At 50.4% G+C, this 17,943-nt stretch overlaps 2 protein-coding genes across 5 annotated transcripts in view; both read left to right on the top strand.

Moving 5' to 3' along the window:
* The first annotated feature begins 2,401 nt into the window (after positions 1-2,401).
* Positions 2,402-10,866, top strand: Prrt4 (proline rich transmembrane protein 4). Of its 2 annotated transcripts, XM_076862225.2 has the most exons (5): positions 2,402-3,050; positions 3,135-3,239; positions 3,589-3,714; positions 8,547-8,767; positions 9,802-10,230. In XM_076862225.2, exons 1-5 carry the CDS (start codon positions 2,402-2,404, stop codon positions 10,135-10,137), a joined length of 1,437 nt encoding a protein of 478 aa, XP_076718340.1. In that variant the 3' UTR covers positions 10,138-10,230. The 2 variants fall into 2 exon arrangements, with proteins under 2 accessions (XP_076718340.1, XP_076718333.1); XM_076862218.2 differs by having other exon boundaries at positions 8,547-10,866.
* Positions 10,867-15,396: 4,530 nt separating this feature from the next.
* The window catches only part of Rbm28 (RNA binding motif protein 28), a 39,779-nt gene continuing 37,232 nt past the window's right edge, over positions 15,397-17,943 (top strand). For all 3 annotated transcript variants that reach the window (XM_076834333.2, XM_076834331.2, XM_076834322.2), the window contains exon 1: positions 15,397-15,627. In XM_076834333.2, the coding sequence (XP_076690448.1) occupies positions 15,510-15,627 (118 nt within the window). In that variant the 5' untranslated portion in view covers positions 15,397-15,509. The remainder of the gene's footprint in view (positions 15,628-17,943) is intronic.

Raw genomic sequence — 17,943 nt, 5'->3', positions numbered from 1 at the left:
TCACCATTTTTTTTTTTTCTACAGACATTTCTGAAACTCTAAGTATTTTTGAAAGATCCATTTTAGCAAAAAGAGATGTTGTGTAGAGATTGACATTTGGCAATAGGCCTGCCAAGTGTAGGAGATGCTCCTCTGTAGCAGTACAACTGTTGCCAACCATAAGATGGTGAGGAGGGCAGCAGAGGGACCGAGTTCAAGTCTCTGTATAGCGGTGTGTAGCGGTGATGTTCTGGTTCTTAATTTACCTGGCTGTAAAATGGGAACAGTAACAGGGATTTGTGAGGATGTGGAAGTATACTTTCACTCACAGTAATGACGTAATAGAATGACTTTTAGTGCGTGAAGTGCCATCGTGGGGGCAGGCTGCTGTGTGCCGTGTTTGTGTGTGTGTGTGTGTGTGTGCGCGCGCGCGCTTGTGTGCATGCCTCTGTGTGTGTGTGTGTGTGTGTGTGTGTATGTGTGTGCGTGCGCGCGCGCGCCCTGGCCGGCGGGTGTGTTTCCTGGGAATGGCTTGCGTGTAGATGTGTGCGCTGGGCTGCCCTGGGAGTGTGTGACTGCCAGCTGCAAGCTGAGAACGAGGCGCCCGCGCTCACCGCGGTTGATTGGCGGCGCTGGGTGAATGAGCGCGCGTGGGGCCCCGGTCCCGACGCGGACGAGGCTCGGCTCTGCTGTGCGCGCTCGCTCGCCTGCCGGCCAGGGTGGGGGGTGGACCGCGGGCGGCGGGCCGGGTGGGAGGAGGGGAGGGGAGGGCGCGGGAGCCAGGAGGGAGGGCCGTCAGAGCGCTGCTGCCGCGGAGCCCGGCGCGGGCGGCTGGGCCGGGGAGCCGGGCTCGCAGCCAGGAGGCGGTGCCGTGGGGAGGGAGCGCGGAGCGCGAGGAGTGCGGAGCCGGAGCCGGAGCCCGGCCGCCCGCCTGGTGAGAGCGCTGCGGGCCCGGCCGGGGGCAGACAGGGGACAGCGGGTCGGCGAAGCTGCGGTCACTTGGACAAGCCGAGGGGGCGTCGGGGAGCTGGGGACCCGATTTCCAGTCCTGGCCCCGGGCTCTACGGAGAGAAGGCGCGAGACTCCGCGGAGCGTTGCCCAGTAGGGTGCGCCGGGGTCGCCGCGACCGCCCTTTCTTGGGGGGCTAGGCGGAGGAGACTGCCTAAGGGAGCGAGCGACAGGAGCAGGTCGGTCCAGACTGGAGAGTGTGTACGTGTGTGTGCGCGCCGTGTGTGTACATGTGTGCCTTCGAGGGGTAGTGGGTGTGTAGGGGCGTGGGGGGATGACGGCGTGTGATGTGTGTATGTACAGTGCCAATGTGTGTTAGGGGCGTGTGTGCCTCTCTGACTGTATATGTTGTGTGTGTGAGAGAGGGAGAGAGCTAGACAGGGGAGGTAGGAGCTTACAGCGCTTGGATCTGAACCCATGTAGGAGACAGGGGGCTCGGCAGGATGGAATGTGTGTGCATGTGTGCAGGGGTGTGTGAAGGGTGAGTGGGTGAGTGTGTCGGGTGCTAGGTGTGGCTATGTGTGCGTGATGGAAGGGAGCCGGGTGCACGTGTGTCCCTGGTTCACCCTCCCTCCCCCCACCAGATGTGTGTTCGGGTGGGGAGAGTCCTGGGGAGGGACTGGGAATCTATTGCTGCTGCCCCTTACCCAGGTTGCTTGCCTGGCCTTCTCCCCTAGGGAGCCAGTAATGGCCAAGCTACCCTTCCCCCCAAATACTTCTAGGGTCTTGGGGAAGGGAGCAGGCAGGCCCCAGGAAGGGGAAAGGGTTGTGAGAGGAGGGAGCTTCTGCTCGACTAGAGACTCTGGCAGAGCCCAGCAGCCTTTGCCACTGCCAGATCCAGCAGGCCTGTGCCCCTCTGGGGGCCCAGTGTTTCTGTGGTATCTCAGATCAGGCCAGAGGTGGGGGTCAGAACTAACCCAGAATGAGGGTTTGCTTGCTCACAGCTGTATTTTCAGCAGGGGGCTTGGTGCACAGTAGGCTTCTGAATTTTTGAAGGAGGTAAGAAGGCTCCACAAAAGGGTCGGGGAAGAAGGGTAAGAGTCTGCATCTGGAAGCCTAAGCCCATCCTCTGACTATGATGAGGAACCCAATTCTCAATGTGTAGGGTTGGGGTGGGGGTGGGGGATGGCAGAGGAGAGATTTGTGATAGGGCCTGAAGGTACAGGAAAGAGCTGGCAAGAAGAGCCATCATGTCTCTCTACTTAGGCAGAATACTTTGCATCCTGCGCCCCACCCCACCTGCTTTTTTGTGATCAGAAGCCTCTGTCTGGGATATCTGATCCTGGGAGACGGAGAGGGTGGCAGCAGCCAGGGCTCACAAGGCCTCTCCTCCCTCTAGGACCTTCGTACTCAAAAGGTGCTGAAGAATTGAGCCCCTTGCTACTCAGGCCACCCCAGGGGGTCAGGTGGGGCCATGGCAGGGCATGGCTGCCTTGGGCTGGGCCTGTTCTGCTGGGTCCTGCTTGCTGTTCCTGTGGGCCCCCAACCTGCCTCCTCCGTCCCAGGTGCCTCTCTAACCACTTTGACCCCGCCACCTCAAAGTGAGGCCTCTATGCTGTCCCTCAACCTGGGACTTAACTTCAAATTTCATCTTCGGGGACCAGCTGCTGTCTGGGGGAGCCCTGTCACAGAGACCCAGCCTCTGTCTCCTGGGCCAGGCCAGGAACCAGAAGAGGTTGCCAGTGTGCTGAGGACTGACCCCATTTGGGAACTGCTGGTGGGCTCCCCCAGGAACTCTCCCCCAGAGTGGGGCTCTGCTGAAGGCAGTTCTGTGCCCTGGGCCTCCTCCTTGACTCTTGAGTCCACATCACCACTTTCTGGGCCCACCGACCGGCCCACTGCTCCCTATCAGCCCAGGATGGGCACTGTGACTTGGGCGACTGCTTTGACGGCGACAGCACCTCCATCCAGTATTCCCAGGCCCCACCAGAGCGAGCTGGAGCTGAAGTTTGATGTGGCACTGAGAGCGGGTGCAGCCCCAACACTTGGGCATCGAACATTACCCCTGCTGCCCAGCCTTCGAGCCAGCCTGGCAGAGATTGCTGGGCGCTTGGGACCCTTTGGTAAGCACCCTCCCATCTGAGGAGAGTCTCTGTTGGGTCCCCCTGGTAAGTAAGACGCAGATTCAGCTTGCACTCCTTTTGCAGGGTTTTTTGGAACTACTCTGTCCCCACTCCGAAACTTCTCAGGCTTGAACCCCCCAGGCACATCAATATCCCCAAGCTCTGCTTCTAAAGTGTCAGATTCTCCAGGTGAGTGTTCATTTATTTTCAACATACATTTATAGGACCCTTTACATGCCAGGTGCTATGTTAGGGGCCTGTCCAATACCTCCTTTTCTTTGCCCAGGGGAGGCCTGTAATGCTTCTCCCAGGTCTTAGGACAAGGACTACTGCTCCACAAGGAAACATATTCTTTGCCAGATTGACTCTGGTTTGGCACTTGTAGTTTAGTTCAAATTGTACATCAGCTTAGTATGTGGCTACAATTCCTAGGATCGTGACTTCCTTAGGGCAAGATCCTCAGAAGGACAGGATTTTTTCTCAAGCATCAAAGGCCACAGCCTTTGGTGTAGGTAGGCCTTATGTGTTCCTGTTGCAGGGTTCTTTGGCAGTACTCTGTCCCCACCCCTACCTACCTTGGAAAGGAAGCTCTCAAGCCCAAGTCTGCTGGACCCAGCTACTTCCCTAAGCTCTGCTTCAACTGAAACAACACTGATGCAACATGGTAAGTATACAATTCATTTGAACTTAACAGTTATTTATTCAGTGTCACTACATGCTAGTCACTCTCAGTGTTCTCAGATCCTTTTATTTCATTGTTATTGTAACCATAATCATCATTCTTTTCATCATCATCATGGAGAAATCTACACAAATTGTCTGAGAACAAGTGTTACCAGGGAAGATCCCACATGGAGTTAAGTTACAATGTTCTGAAAGGTTTGTAGTCATAGGCAGAATCAGATGGAGACAGATGGGTCAGGCCAAACAGTATAGGAACTCCTTCATGATTTCTACTGCACTGCCACTTACCCCACCCTCCACTCTGGGTGGCCTGGCCTACTTCCGCATCCCCTCTCAACACCAACTTTGGGCTGTCTCCTCTGCTGTCTGATCTGACATGACATGCTGTCAGATATGGGCAGAGCTGGGCCCTTCATTGGGAAGACATTGAAGAGGAGACTGTGAGTAGACAGATGCCACCTTTGATCAAGGGAGCCTTTCAGAACATGCATCTAGACAGGTATGTGATACTGAGGAGGAACCACAGACTCTGACATCTTGAGACCTGGCTTTGAATCCCTTTACTTACTTAAAACTAGCTGGTTGGCCTTGGGCAGGTTAGTTTACCCCTTTGAGCCTAACTTCTCTCATTTATCTAAGGTTTAGTAATAGTACTCATTTTGCCAAGATATTGTAAAGTGTCCAGATAACATAAACTCTTGGCATGCTGCTGGGCACAAAGTAGAAGTTCATATAGTTATAGCTATTAACCTTGCTTCTGTACCCCACATATATTTCCAGACCCTACCTTGCAGAAGATACCACAGCCCTGGCCCCAAGCTATTGTGGAATCACACATAAACTCACTGGGCAGATGGCCCAGGTGCTTGGGAAGATGAAGTCACAGGAGCCCCGGGGAGGGCTCTGCAAAGGGTTACTGTGCCTGTGAAGCCCCTCAGCCACCCCATACTAGGCTCAGCCATGGATACCTCTGGTCTTCCAGTTTCTGCCAGCCCCAGACTTAACATCAAACCCCAATTTCTGGTTCCCTCCAGTCATTGTCACAGTACTCCCTAAGTGGTGGGTGAGGAACTGACTTCTCCCCTGTCTAGCCAGTGTACAGCAACAATAGGAACTGTTGTGGGAGGGGGGCAACTCTGTGCCCCAGGGGAAGGATGCTGGCTGGCAGTCTGTCAGCCTGGGTGACAGTGCTGGCCAGGCAGGTTTAATGAGTCTGGACAGTATCAGAGGCAGCCTCACCCAGCAGGCTGGCAGCCCCACCCTCACCCCCTTCCTCACTGGTGGCTGCAGGAACCTGGCCTCTTCCTGGCTGCTCCTCCTGGATAAACCCAAGAGGGCCTCCTGGAGAGAAGACCAATGGGTTTCACTCACGTGGGAGTGTGTGCATGCATGTGTGAAAATCCACGTGCATATATATGTAGCACTGTCAAACAGGGAACAAAGGGAGTCTTTCCGTGTCTCCTCTAAGATCTTTCTTAACTAGGTGTCATCAACCTTGCACCTTGGACTCCTATGTCTTCCTTGTACTAGATTCCTTCACCTTAAACTGAGTTGTATTTAGCCCATACACAACCCAACAGTTGTATAGGTCCTAACATATGGAAGGATTTTTAGACTATTTGATAAGTCCCTCCTGTCCTCAGTTCCCTGAGTGCTTGCCTTTACTCCCAGAGTACCCTGGTGGGTCTCTGTTCTGCGCAGCCAGCATTTTCTCCATCCTAGTTGTTAAATATTTCGAGAGTATCAGTGCTACAATGTTTATCAGTTCTCCAGGACCCTGGGGGTGGGTGTGGGAGAAGGATGAGGCCAGGCCACTAAATGAGCTACAGCATCCAGGATGGAGATGCAATTCCCCAGCCCTTTGATCTGGGCAGCTGGTGGATAATCAGGCCTGACTCTTCCATGAATGAGCTTGTCCCTCCCCTCCCCCCTCTCCAGTCAGCTCCTGCCTCATGGATTACTCACGTTGACATCCCATCTCCTCCCTCACCCCTGAGGCAAAGAGGGGCTACAGGTCACATTGGGGTCTCCCTGGAGGAGTGCCCTGTTTAGGAGCAGGATCCAGGGAAGGGGGAATCAGAAGGTTACTATCTTCTGGGGGGAAACTGAAGGCTCTTTCTGGGGAAGCCACAAATGGGGAGACAGAAAATGAGGTTAAGTGGACCCTTCAAAGGTAGAAGTTGGATTTTCTCCTACCTGTCCCCACCCTTGCCTGGCCCACTTAGAATGTACTAAGAATGCTCTGACCCCTGGAAACAATGCTCCTAATTCAGAACTCACTCTCAGACACTTGAGCAGTCCCCATACTTTGCCTATTTTCTGGCTTTTATTCCTTCCCTGGATTGTTACAAATGTTGAAATTTGCTCTAGTTGCCATAGTGCTTGAGGACAAAGATGGGAGATGGGGTTTCCTGTGGCCCACAAGGGGGAAAAGGTGAAGATGGAAGAGTCTGAAGTGGAGCTGACCTCTGAGAGCTGCATTTGTCTGTGTAGTGAGCAATGAGGAGAGGGTGAGGGGTGACAGGCTGGGGCAGAACCTCCCTTCCTCTTTGTAGAGCCCACTAAGGAAAGGCTACCAGCACTGGCCTGGCTGCTGCTGTAGGACCTCAGTCACTGCAAAGTGACTAAGACCAGAAGCAGTGCATTGGGCCAGAACATCAGAGGGGACCAGGGAATGAGGGAGAAGGGAATGTTTATTTGATCCTGCCAATGCCAGACTGATGCCCTCTCCTGATTACCAAGCTATCTGTTCCTAGCTGGGTGGTTTCTCATTTAACTGATGGCCACGGTCTTCCTGAGTGTTCTGGGATGGTCAAGTCATTAACTCAAATAGAGTTCATAAACTGAGACAGTATGTTGATCTTCACTCGACTAATTGTTGTCTTTCTAAGCAAGCTTAGGATATGCGAAGGATGTTAAAAACAACAGTTTTTAATTAGGTAAATCAAGAATTAGTGTGAGGCCAGGAATGGTCACATTCACGCAAATACAAACTGATGATTGATCAGTGATGAACATTAGCCAGTAATAATGATATGGACCACCAGCTTGTATTGAACATTATTTCATGCCAGGCACTCCTAAGAATATTACATACATCATCTCTTTTGTCATTGTAACTATCTTATGTAGTGGCACTCTTACCTATTTCTTATTTGAGAAATGTGATCAAATGGGAATCAGGGTGTATGCTGCCATTTGCTATATTTAGTTTTCTGGCTGTACCTTCTCTGTCTCTCTAGTTGACCAATTCCATCTTCCCCTCCCCTCTGGCCCCCTACTCCTTTTCCTTGTTCTTAGAACTTGTGTGCCTTTCATGTCCCCAGTGAAAGCCAGGATTTTCCTGTGTTGTTCAGCTGGGACCTGGTCAAACAGTTGAGGCAGGAGTGTGAGCCATAGAAGACACTCCTCCCTCACTTCCCATCTGTGCCCAGTCTTCTTTCCCTTCACCACCAGGCTGTCCCCATCCTTCACTACCATCTTTTCTTCCTTCATTTTAACCTGAATATGTAGTTGCTTCAAGCCTGTGAGATAGTGATAGGGAGGGGTCACTTCCAGCATCTTCCTTGTGACCTGGCCGTGGCAAGAATCCCTGGATCTAACTCTTTTGAGTTCCTCTCTTGCACTAAGAGAGTGGTAGAACCAGGGTCTTTCTTCTCCCAGCTTAGTTGACTTTCTGTCTGTTGAGAGATGTGGGAAGATGTTGGACCCAGAGGAATTCACTTATTCAGATGGCATCTTATCCTGCTATCAACTCCCCAGTTGCTCCTTTCTGGGAGTTTGAGACCCAGGGTAGTCCAACTCAATGTCACCTTCTATAAAAGGCAGAGAACCAAAGGGCCATCTATATTGAGTCTTAGACCAATGGCTTTGTGGGGCCACAGCCATGGGTAGGCTGAGGATTGAGGTATAGTTGGCAGGAAGGGTAGTAATAAGAATAGTGTTTTCCTCAAGGTGCTGGGGACAAGAGAGTCTTTTCTCTTCCCCTGCTCTGTGTGTGTATGTGTGTAGGTTCCTTGAAATGAGAACATGGGAGAATACCTGAAAAGGTCAGAAGTATCTCCTACCACCAAGGTAGGAATTAGGAGTAAGGGGTGCAAAACAAGAGATAAGCAGACAAGAATTATGAAGAGGCTTTGGAGTGGAAAGGGGCTCAGATTGGTGCTCAGGTCTGGATTCTAGTAGTACATCATCTCTTTTGTCATTGCCATTCTTTGACCTTGGACAAATCATTTTATCTCTCTACAGAACCTCAGTATCTTTATCTGGCAAATGAGAATTCATTTATTCAATGGATATCTGCCCACTGTCAAATAGATGCCACAAACCATTTAGGCATGTAGATTCAGATGTGAGCACAGGGAACAAAAAAAAAATCTTTGTTATCATAAAATTTCCTTTCTGATGGGGGATTTGTACTAGAGGGGGCATCCACTATTCCTTCCAGTTGTAGTAAAGTTCTGTAACTTCTTAAAGAAACAAACAAACACTTTTTTTCCCCCAGTAGAATCAAAGATTGTTGGAGGAAAATAAACAAAAGAGAGGGAAAGGGGAAAGGATGAGGAAGCTTCAGCCTGAGGGGTTGGAATGGGGGAGGGGAGGATGTGAGACCAAGAAGTCCTAGAGTCTCCTCTATAGAACAAGGATATCCGGGGTGTTTTTTAAATTACTTGTTTATTCTAATCTGTTATACAAGATGGCATCCTGGGTGTTTTGATGGACTCTTGAACTGGTATTCAGGCATCTGGTTGAGGTCTGTGGGTGGAGGGTGGGACTATACAATTGCCTCAGAAAAACGTTCTTTGCCCACAGACCCCACCATCCCCACCTCTGATGACCCATCTCCTGCCAGCCTTGGGAACCCTTCAGTGCAGCCAGAATGTGGGCCAGAGTCCTGCAGTGTGGGAGAGTTACCTGATCACAAGATGCAGCCTCCTGCCTCCCCGCTGCCTCTCTTCTTCCTGACCCTGGAGGCCGACTGGACAGAAGCCAGGGCTCACTGGGGGCTGGCCTGGGAGGCCCATGTGTATGGGGCAGGCGCTCTCTTTGGCCTGGTGGCCTTGCTAGCACTACTGGCTTTGGCCCTCTTGCCTTGGCGCTGCCCGCCTGGCGCCCCCTGCCTGGCGTTGCTGGACCTGCTGCTGTTCTCTGCGGGGACCACGCGGGCTTTTCCACTCTTCTACGACGCCTATGGGCACCGGGACCGGCTGCCTGCGCTGGCCTGGCTGCTGCTGCAGGACCTTCCTCTGCCCTGCCTGGCAGCTGGCTTGGGGCTGGCCTGCCTGCTTCTGGCTCGGCCTCGCCCGCCGCGGTGCCCCGCCGGATTGGCCGCGCTGTTGCTTCTGGGGCTGGGGCTGTCGGCCGCCGCCGCGCTGGGCAGCGCCGCGCATCGCCCGCTGCGGCCCCTGCGGCTCGCCTCGCGCGGGCTGCACGCCTTCCTTGCCGCGCTCCTTTCAGGGCTCCTGCTGGCGCTCTCCTGCTGGCGAGGTCGGCGGCGGCGGGCTGGAGCGCCCCTGGGAGGATCTGGCTTCAAGGGATCTACCCCTGTCCCGCAGGCGCGCAGCCCTTTCGCCCCCCGTGAGTCCTGGCGGCGCGCGGCGCGCACTGCCCCGGTGGCTGGCACTTTCGGGCTGTTGAGCGGAGCCCTGCAAGGCTACGAGGTTCTTCACGCCCTAGGTTATGGAGGCCAACCTGGCCTAGAGGGGCCTTGGCCCTGGTGGGCCTTCCAGCTAGGCCTGCGCCTGGGCGAGGTGGGTGTCGCACTCCCGCTGGCGCTGCTGGGACTTTACCCCGCGCTCTGCAGTCCCCGCGTGCCTCCGCGCTGCTGGGCTAAGCTCTTCCGATTGTCCCCGGGCCATGCGGCTCCGCTCCTGCCGGGGGGCTGGGTCACTGGGCCCCCAGACAAGGAGCCTCTGGGTAGCGCCATCGCACGTGGTGACGCCGAGTTGCTTCAGTTGTGCGCCCTGGCAGGGCCAGGCCCAGACCTCTTACTCCAGGGAGGTGGCTGCCGGGGCTTCAAAGGCACCGCGGCCAACTCGGCCCAGTCCCCCGCCTCTTCCCCTTGCAGCGATTGCACCGTAGACTTCCGCCCGCCCTCCCCAATCAACCTGCGGCGCAGCATCGAGGAGGCCCTCTGCAGCGAGGCGCTGCTGGCTCCCGGTCTCTTCCAGGGCCCTGCCTTCGGGGAAGCTCTGCCTGGGCTCGGCCTCTATCGCACAGCCTCGCTAGGGACCAAGATAGGGACCGGGCCCAGTGGAAAGTCGGAGGAGACCCCCAGTTCCCCGGCGCCTCCGGAGCTCCCCTCTCCTGGGGCCTGGCCCGCCGGCAGCAGCGCCTCCTCGGGTTCTCTGTGTGGACTCTCCCGGGACAGCTCGTCCATGCTGCTATGTTCCAGCCCCGATAGGCCCCTGCGCTGCCCACTGGTTTGCGTCCTCAGTCCTCCGCGGCCCTCAGGAAGCAGCCCCAGTCTCCCTGCTTCCGGATCCTACCAGGCCTTGTCCCCACCCTCCCGCGACTCCCCAGAGCCTGCTCCTGAGCTGCAGGCCGAGGAGGTTTTACTGCAAGAACAGTTCCTGGATGCCTGCCGACAGATCGACGAGCTGAGCGTGGGGAGCGACACCATAGACCTGTGAAGGGGCAGCCACTTCGCCGCCCTGCCCATGGGCCCCTTTGTGGTGCCTGTTGTGGCCAAGACCTGCACACTGTAACCTTTTCCCCAATCCTGCCTGGGTCAGATAGCTCCCCTGCTTCCTTCCTCCTCCAGGGGGTGGGTGGGTCAGCAGCCAGGCTCTGTTGATTGGGACTCAGTGCCATCTTCTCTGGAGCCATGGGCTCAGATGCCCTCAGCTGTAATTTTAGGCCAGCAGGAATCTCACTATCCTTGGCCTGTGCCAGCAATAAAGCTCCAAGGTGCTCCACCTCTGACCACTACTTCCCACTCTGGTGCTGAGTGAGAGGAACTGTCCTCAGAAAACCTGGGGCCCTGCCTCTGCCCCATACCCTCCTTTGCCATGCCCAGAAACCCCATCTCTGTGGAGAGTGAGACTCCCTGTTCTCCATCAGACCCTTCCTCACAGAAGGGTCCATGGCCCATCCTGGAGACCTTATAGCAGTTTGGTGGGAGATAAACACTTTCAGAGTTAATTTATCAATAAAATATTTTCAGAGGAGAAAGTTCTGACCTTCTTGGAAAAACTTAAATGGCACTACAGAAGCAGTGGTTCTACCAGAAGTGGAAGTGAGGTGCGTCTGCCTCAGAACCAGGCACCTTCACGTAAGAAAAAAGAATTTTATCCCATGGCTGGGATGAGTGGGGGTCCTGGGAGCTGTCCCTTGAAGATCCTTCTGACTCTCTGAGAAGTGGTTTTTCATAGGGATAAAAATGTAGTCCTCAGAGGTTGGGGAGGAACTCTCAGTCTTGGTGGAAATGCCTGGATTCCTAGGAGCCTGGCTTTGGGGCTTAGTGAACTACTGGCTAGGGACTAGGGATAAAGTCCTTCATGGAAACATTGATACACATGTAAAAGGGCCTGATCACCCCCAGCCAGAATCCCCAGCAGTCCCCCAACCACTGTCAAACAGCCTGGGATTCACAAAGAGAAAACTGCCTTCTTTACCCACCAAGAGGGCTTCTTTGAAACTGGGCTCACAACCACCTTACCCACTCCCCTGCAGATCTGTCATCCCCTATAGGCACAGATTCTCCCCGGAAAAAGCCTGTCTTCCACTGCCTGCCTCTTCCCCTGCCTCAGCCCCAGCCCAGCACCCAAAGCAGAATTCACAGTGCAGAGAGCCACAAACACATCCGCCCACCAGGTCCTCAGTAATCCCTCCCTTGCCTGGAGCATTTGGCTGGGAGCTCTAGATAGTGTACATTTGTCATTTGGCTAAAATTCAGTGATTTAGAATGGCACAAAAGCAGAGTGTTGGATTAGGTTTCAAAATGAAAATCTGACAGTGTTTTGGCAGATGTCCTGCCATCGCAGGGAGACCTGTAGGGGCACACACAGGCTCAAAGTGGTAAAACAGGAACTCCAGTGGTTTTCCTTCCAATTCTTACCATCAGCTGCTGAGGCTTAGAGATGGGAGGCTAGGAGCCAAAAGAGAAGCAGGCAGGGAAGCCCAGGGCAGCTGGGGCCCTTGGCCAGACCAAGTCCCAAGCACTAGTGGGGGAATTCAAGTACTGCTCTCCTTGCAGATGATGATCTGTCTTGGTTGAGAGAAGCATCCAGGGCCTCAGATCTCAGAGGAAGGAAGGGAGCCAGCGATGTCTGGGGGGAGAGAGGGTAGCGAAGAGAAATGGGAGGTGGATGGTACAGGCAAGGCTGAGGGATGGGCCTGGAATGGTTCTGACCATGTCTCCTCCATCACCTGGCTCAGCATGGCTCAGAAATTCTTGCTGCATCGTCACTCTGGGCTGAAGCCCAGAGAACTGCCAGGCTCCTAATTACAGGCATTTCTCACTGGTGTCATAGTGGCTGTAGCAGGCTCAGCATCAGTGCTGCATTGTGTCATGCAAGGAGTGCTTGCTGCTCTGAGCAATTGCTCCTTTTCTTCTCCACTTTCCCTTCTATCTGCCTCTGCTCACATGCAGTTTCTTTTTGCCATCTCTTCCTCATTCTAATCCTTGCCAGCTGCTCTTTCTGACCCTCCCTATTGAGGGCCCTTGGGTTCATGCACACACACACCAACAGAGTAGTCAAGCCCTGGATAACTCCAATCTCTCTGTCCCCCACCCCGCACACACATTTCTTTTCTGTCCAGAAACTGAATGGGGCTGGTGGGGAAGGAGTTGGGGAGGGAGTACAGCTTGGTGCTCACCAGCTCCAACACTGTTGATTTTCCTCAGTAAGAGTTACCCGAGCCCTTTGAGTTCAAAAAGAGGCCAAGACTTTGGTTAGACAGCTCTTCCCTTTTGTCTCATGCCTTATCCCATACCCAAAACAGGTTTCTCAGGAGTCCAGGTAAATCCCAGTGCATACATCTGCAGTTCCAAATCTTGGTACTGAGGAAGACTGAGAGACAAATTCACCTCCATTCATTCTCTTAAAACATTTATTGAATGTTTAAAATATGATAGGTGCTGAGGATAGAGAAGTGAATGAGGAGGACACCAGCCCTGATTTTATGAAGTTGCAGTTCTTTTGAAGAAAGAGACAGTGAACAACTAATCACATAAATAATCAAAAAAGCAGCAGTAATTAATTACTGTTGTGTTAACTGTGAAGAACAAGAATGACTTGGCACTACAGAAGGTTTGGTTTACAAGGAGTAGCAGAATCAGAGGGATGGGGCTTGGGAGAGGCTGAGAAGAGCCCAGCCTCTCTTACCTCCTTTCCAGGTTCCTGCACAGTGATGGATGAGGGGCAGGCCGGCAGTTTATTTCCCCTGGAAGCCACGTTGCAGGGTTCCAAGACTCTTACTATTTAATAAAGAACGCTGCGTGTGTCCTGAGGAGATGGATGAGCAAATATTTCTGATTGAAGAACAATGTGCCCTCCCTTATATGAATGGATACGAGGGAAGTGAGAAAATAGATGGGACACAGGTCTGAACTACTGGGAGGGTAGAAAGGGTCAACTACACAGTTGTCCTCTCTGAGGGGCACAGAACCCTACACTGTGGGTAGCTGCTGCCCCCTGATGGGCATAGGGAAACGGTTTGTTTTCGTTCTTTAAGAAAAACTTGGATCCAAAGTATTTCAAATAGTATTAGTAGAGAATATTGCAGAGATATTGGAACAACCTTTTCCTCTGTACATATTGCGGCCAAGACTAGGAAGGCCTCACCACAGCTGGGGCCCTGAAGCTTGCATTTTAGTCCTTGGTGATGGAATTGTGGTTTTAAGGTGAAGGGTGCAGAAGGGAAAGAGAAAGAACAGGTAGGAATGTGGAATCTCAAAACAACATTGTGCAAGCAATCCAGTTCATTTCCCTCATCTATTTGGCTCTCTTTATCCTAGGTAGGATTAACCTAGTAACCTTAACAATCTGTTTTGTATTTCAGTGCTCCCTCTCCTGAGTTATGTGTCTAAAAAGAACTCTGTTGTGTTTTTTTTTTTTTTTTAAGCACATAATACTTACTTGGAGCTAGGGCTTCATAAATCTGATATTCAGAATTTCCCTTTCCCCTCACACTACCAACCAGTCATACATCCATCCTTAAATGTATTGAGAGTAGATAGGGCTTGAAGAGAAAAGGAAACTTACTTTTCGCTCTACCTTTTATCCTTTCTGCATTTTCTACCTATTATGCTACCATAATTTAAAAGCAATGATTTAGAAAGTGCTTTGGTATTTTTTGCAGCTAAGTGTTCTGCAGATGCCGTGGTCTTGCATACAGGTCAGTTCCTGAGCCTAGTGTATGGCAAATACTCTTTGTGTTTCAGGACCCAGGAGCATCCAGATCTTCTCCTGCACAGTTAGATCTCTCAAACTTAGATCTGTCTGATAAACTGACCTGGGGGAAAATCCCCTGTCTCTGATTGGAACTGAGTTCTAAATCTGTACACATAAGTCAGGTGCTTTGTTTGCTTTGGGTTTGTTCTGATATGATCTTGCACTGTACATGCTGTCATATATTTGTAAGATTTTTTGAGTAATATCTGTCTCTCTCACTAGATTATTTTCTATAGGGCAGGGACCTTGTTTTTTTTTTTTTTTTTTTTTTTTTTTTTTAACTCCCTGACTTTATCCCTAATGCCTGGCACATAGTGGGAGCTCAGTATTTATTGAAAGCATAATTGTGTACTGTGTTAGTTAGCTTTTTGTCACTGTGACAAAGTACTTGAGAAAAACAACTTAGAGGAGAAAATTTATTTTTGGCTCATAGTTTCAAGTTTCAGAGATGTCAGTCTGTGGTCGTTAGGCTTAATTGTTTGGGGATGAGGTACATCAGAACATCATGGCAGAGGAAAAGAAGATAAAGGAAGAGGAAGGGAAAGGAGGGAAGGTGGGGACAATATATAGTCCCCCAAGGACTATATCCACTACCTCCAACTAGGTTCCACCTCCTTCAGTTTCCACCACTCCCCAAAAGTCCATTCAAATTATGAATACATCAATGCATTAATCCACTGATGATGTCAGAGCCCACATTATTCAATTACTGCCCCAAAATCCGACCTCGGAACATTGCTTCACTGGCGACCAAGCCTTCATGCCTTCAACACATGAGCATTTGGGTCACATTCCAGGTCCAAATCATAAACCATCTGTATGTATGCATACTTTAGTAGCTACACTTTGTCAGTGAAGCCGAGATGATATTAGTCTCATATTCTCTGAGAATTTGAGAATTGTCCGAATGGTGTACATCTGTGTGCGTTCTGCCTGCAGTTTAAGCGCGTAAACTGGAAATCTGTGGAGACTCTTCAGAAAATATTTTAAAACATTCGTTATATGATAGATCCCGGATAAGGCCTAGAGCAAACCTGCCTTTCTTGCCTATCTTGATGAATTGGGATAGATTTTCGGGAGGTGAGATTTTCAGAAAGAGTAAACTATTGATAAGTTTTCCAACGGTGGAGGGATCGGTATTGAGACAGAGGGTGGAGCCTCGCTCAAAATCTCCACCCCCGGGGCGTCACTATTTTTTCATTCCGGAACGTTTCTTCCCCGTCCCACTAGGCTTTCCGCGCCGGAGTCATTTGAGTGAAGAGCACTTCCGGGATCGCCTGGCAAGTCGGCGTGGTTGTCGTACTCCAGCCGGTCTTTACCACCGGAGTACTGTGGCCGTGTTCGCTCTTGGCCTCACGACCCTAGTTTTCCCGGTCTCATGGCCGGGCTGACCTTGTTTGTGGGTCGCCTCCCGCCCTCAGCCCGCAGCGAGCAGCTGGAAGAACTGTTCAGTCAGGTGGGCCCGGTGAAGCAGTGCTTCGTGGTGACTGAGAAAGGTAGGGGGCGGGACGGTCTAGGAGAGGGCTGGGGTTTTCCTGGGGACGCGATCTCTTCGAGGACACCTTTTCAAATTTCGGGGAGCTAAATTATTCTTTATACGCCCCTGAGAGAATGCACTAGGAATTGAGTTTCTTTTTCAAACTGAATGGGCTTTAGACGGGCCTATAGGATCGGTTTATGAAAGTCAGAGCCTCGTTTTAGGTTTCTGTAGCGCTTTCAGTTTATATTATGCACATTTATGTTCGTGATCTTATTTGGTAATAATGAAAATAGCAAACTTTTTTTTCCCCTTTTGGTACTTTGGATTGAACCCAGGGACGCTTTACCACTGAGCTATATTCTCAGCCTTTTAACCCTCCCCCCCCCCCCCCCCCCCAGTTTCTTTAAGTTACTGAGGCTACCTTCGAATTTATTAAACTTCTGCCTCAGCCTCCTGAAACCCTGGGATTACAGGCAAGCACCACCACACCCGGTGGCAGTCAGTGGACTTTTAAGCCTTGCCCATGCTTTATTAAAAACACTGTTTTTGCAGGGTGCAGTGGCACAGACCTGTAATCCCAGCGACTGGGGAGGCTGGGGCAGGAGGATCACAAGTTTTAGGCCAGCCTCAGCAACTTATAAGGCACTAAGCAACTCAAAATAAAATAAATAAATAAACAAAAAAGCTGTGGTTGTAGTTCTATGGTAAAATGCCCCTGGGTTCAGTCCCCAGTAAAGTAAAAGTAAAGACTGATTGCCAAGTGACAGTGCTGAGTTTGATACATGTTCTCGTTTAATTTTCTCAAAAATCTTAGTGGGTGAAGAATTTTATTCCTGTTTTACATACAGGAATAGGACTTAGGAAATATACTAACTTTGGTTTAAGTTCATACATCTAATAAATAGTAGACCCAGAATTTGATCATCAGACTTTGAGCTTTTAGTCAGTATGATAGTTATTTTTGCCTTTATTCATCAAGTGCTTATTGAATAGCTACTGTTGCTAGGGCAGTATTATAGGTTCTGGGGGTACAGCAGTGCACAACAAACCAGAAGTCCTTGTTCTTATATCTTTATAGTGTGGAAGACATCCAAAAAACAAATAATCCAACTATATTGTGATGTGGGGGTAAATGCTAAGAAGAAAACTAAGAGAAGTGGGACAGGGAGTCTGTGTACAATCAGGGGGTTTCAGGGGAGAAGAGCCCATATAGACAGGGTGAAGAGAGTGAGCTTTATGTCTTTTGGGGAAGAATATTCCAAAGAAGAAAAAACAGCAAGCTCAAGCATACTGAAGCAGGAGTGTGCCTGGTATATGGGAGAAGTAGCAAGGAGGGCAGGGTGACTGAAATAATTGAAGCAAAAGGATTAGGAGATGAAATACAGAATACCAGGTCATATAGGACCTTTTAGGTCATTGCAAGGATTTTGGCTTTTGCTGTGCTATGGGAAGCCATTGGTTTTAAGCAGAGAGCAGAAACTGATCTGGTTTACATTTTGAAATATTCTTCTGACTACTGTGTTGCAAATAGACTATTGGAGAATAGGACAGAAGCAAAGAGACCATTAGTAGGCTCTTGGAATAATCAAGGTGAAAGATCATGATGTTGGACTTAGATGGTAATAGTGGAGGTGAGAATAGGTGGTTGGAATATGGACATTTTTGAAGGAAAGACTGAAAGGATTTGCTGATGGATAATATATGGAGTATGAGAAAAAGGAGTCAGGAAGTTAGATCTGACTCCAAGGTTTTTGACTTGAGCCACTGAAGAGATTTACTGACTTGTGGAATGTTGCTGTATACTTCATCTTCTGTTTGATGTCTCCTAGGTGCATGGATGGCATGTATTAGAATGAGAATTATAAGGGTTTTAATTATAGGAACATTCCTTTCTCTCTCTTAGACTGACAAGGAACACTGAGATAGGCATCCTGTGTTACCCAAAATATGTAATACTTTAACTTCTGTTCTGTTAATAACAGAAATTATAGTTATGATTGTCAACATGGCTCTAATTGTTGTTCAAAGTCATGGCAACTGCCTGGTTCTTTTGTTAATCTAAGATTGATATAAGTGAATAAGAGAATGAGAGTGCTATATATTAATGTTTCTTAAACTGCAGATTATTATTCATTAGTGGGTCTTGTGTAGGTTTGACTGGAATTTTTTTTAAAATGAATGCTTTCCTCTGTCTCAGATTATTCTTTGGGAAAAGGAACTTGCTGAACCTAATTTGCATTAAAGGTTTTATTTGATACTGAATAGCTAAGGCATTTGTAATAATGGTAATAATATCTGCAGAGCAGTGTTTATTGTTTGAGGTTCTTTTGTC

The sequence above is a fragment of the Callospermophilus lateralis genome, chromosome 1, assembly GCF_048772815.1.
Source record: "Callospermophilus lateralis isolate mCalLat2 chromosome 1, mCalLat2.hap1, whole genome shotgun sequence".
NCBI lineage: Eukaryota > Metazoa > Chordata > Mammalia > Rodentia > Sciuridae > Callospermophilus > Callospermophilus lateralis.
The sequence above is the reverse complement of the archived record's forward strand: the minus strand, read 5'-3'. Positions and strand labels throughout refer to the sequence as shown.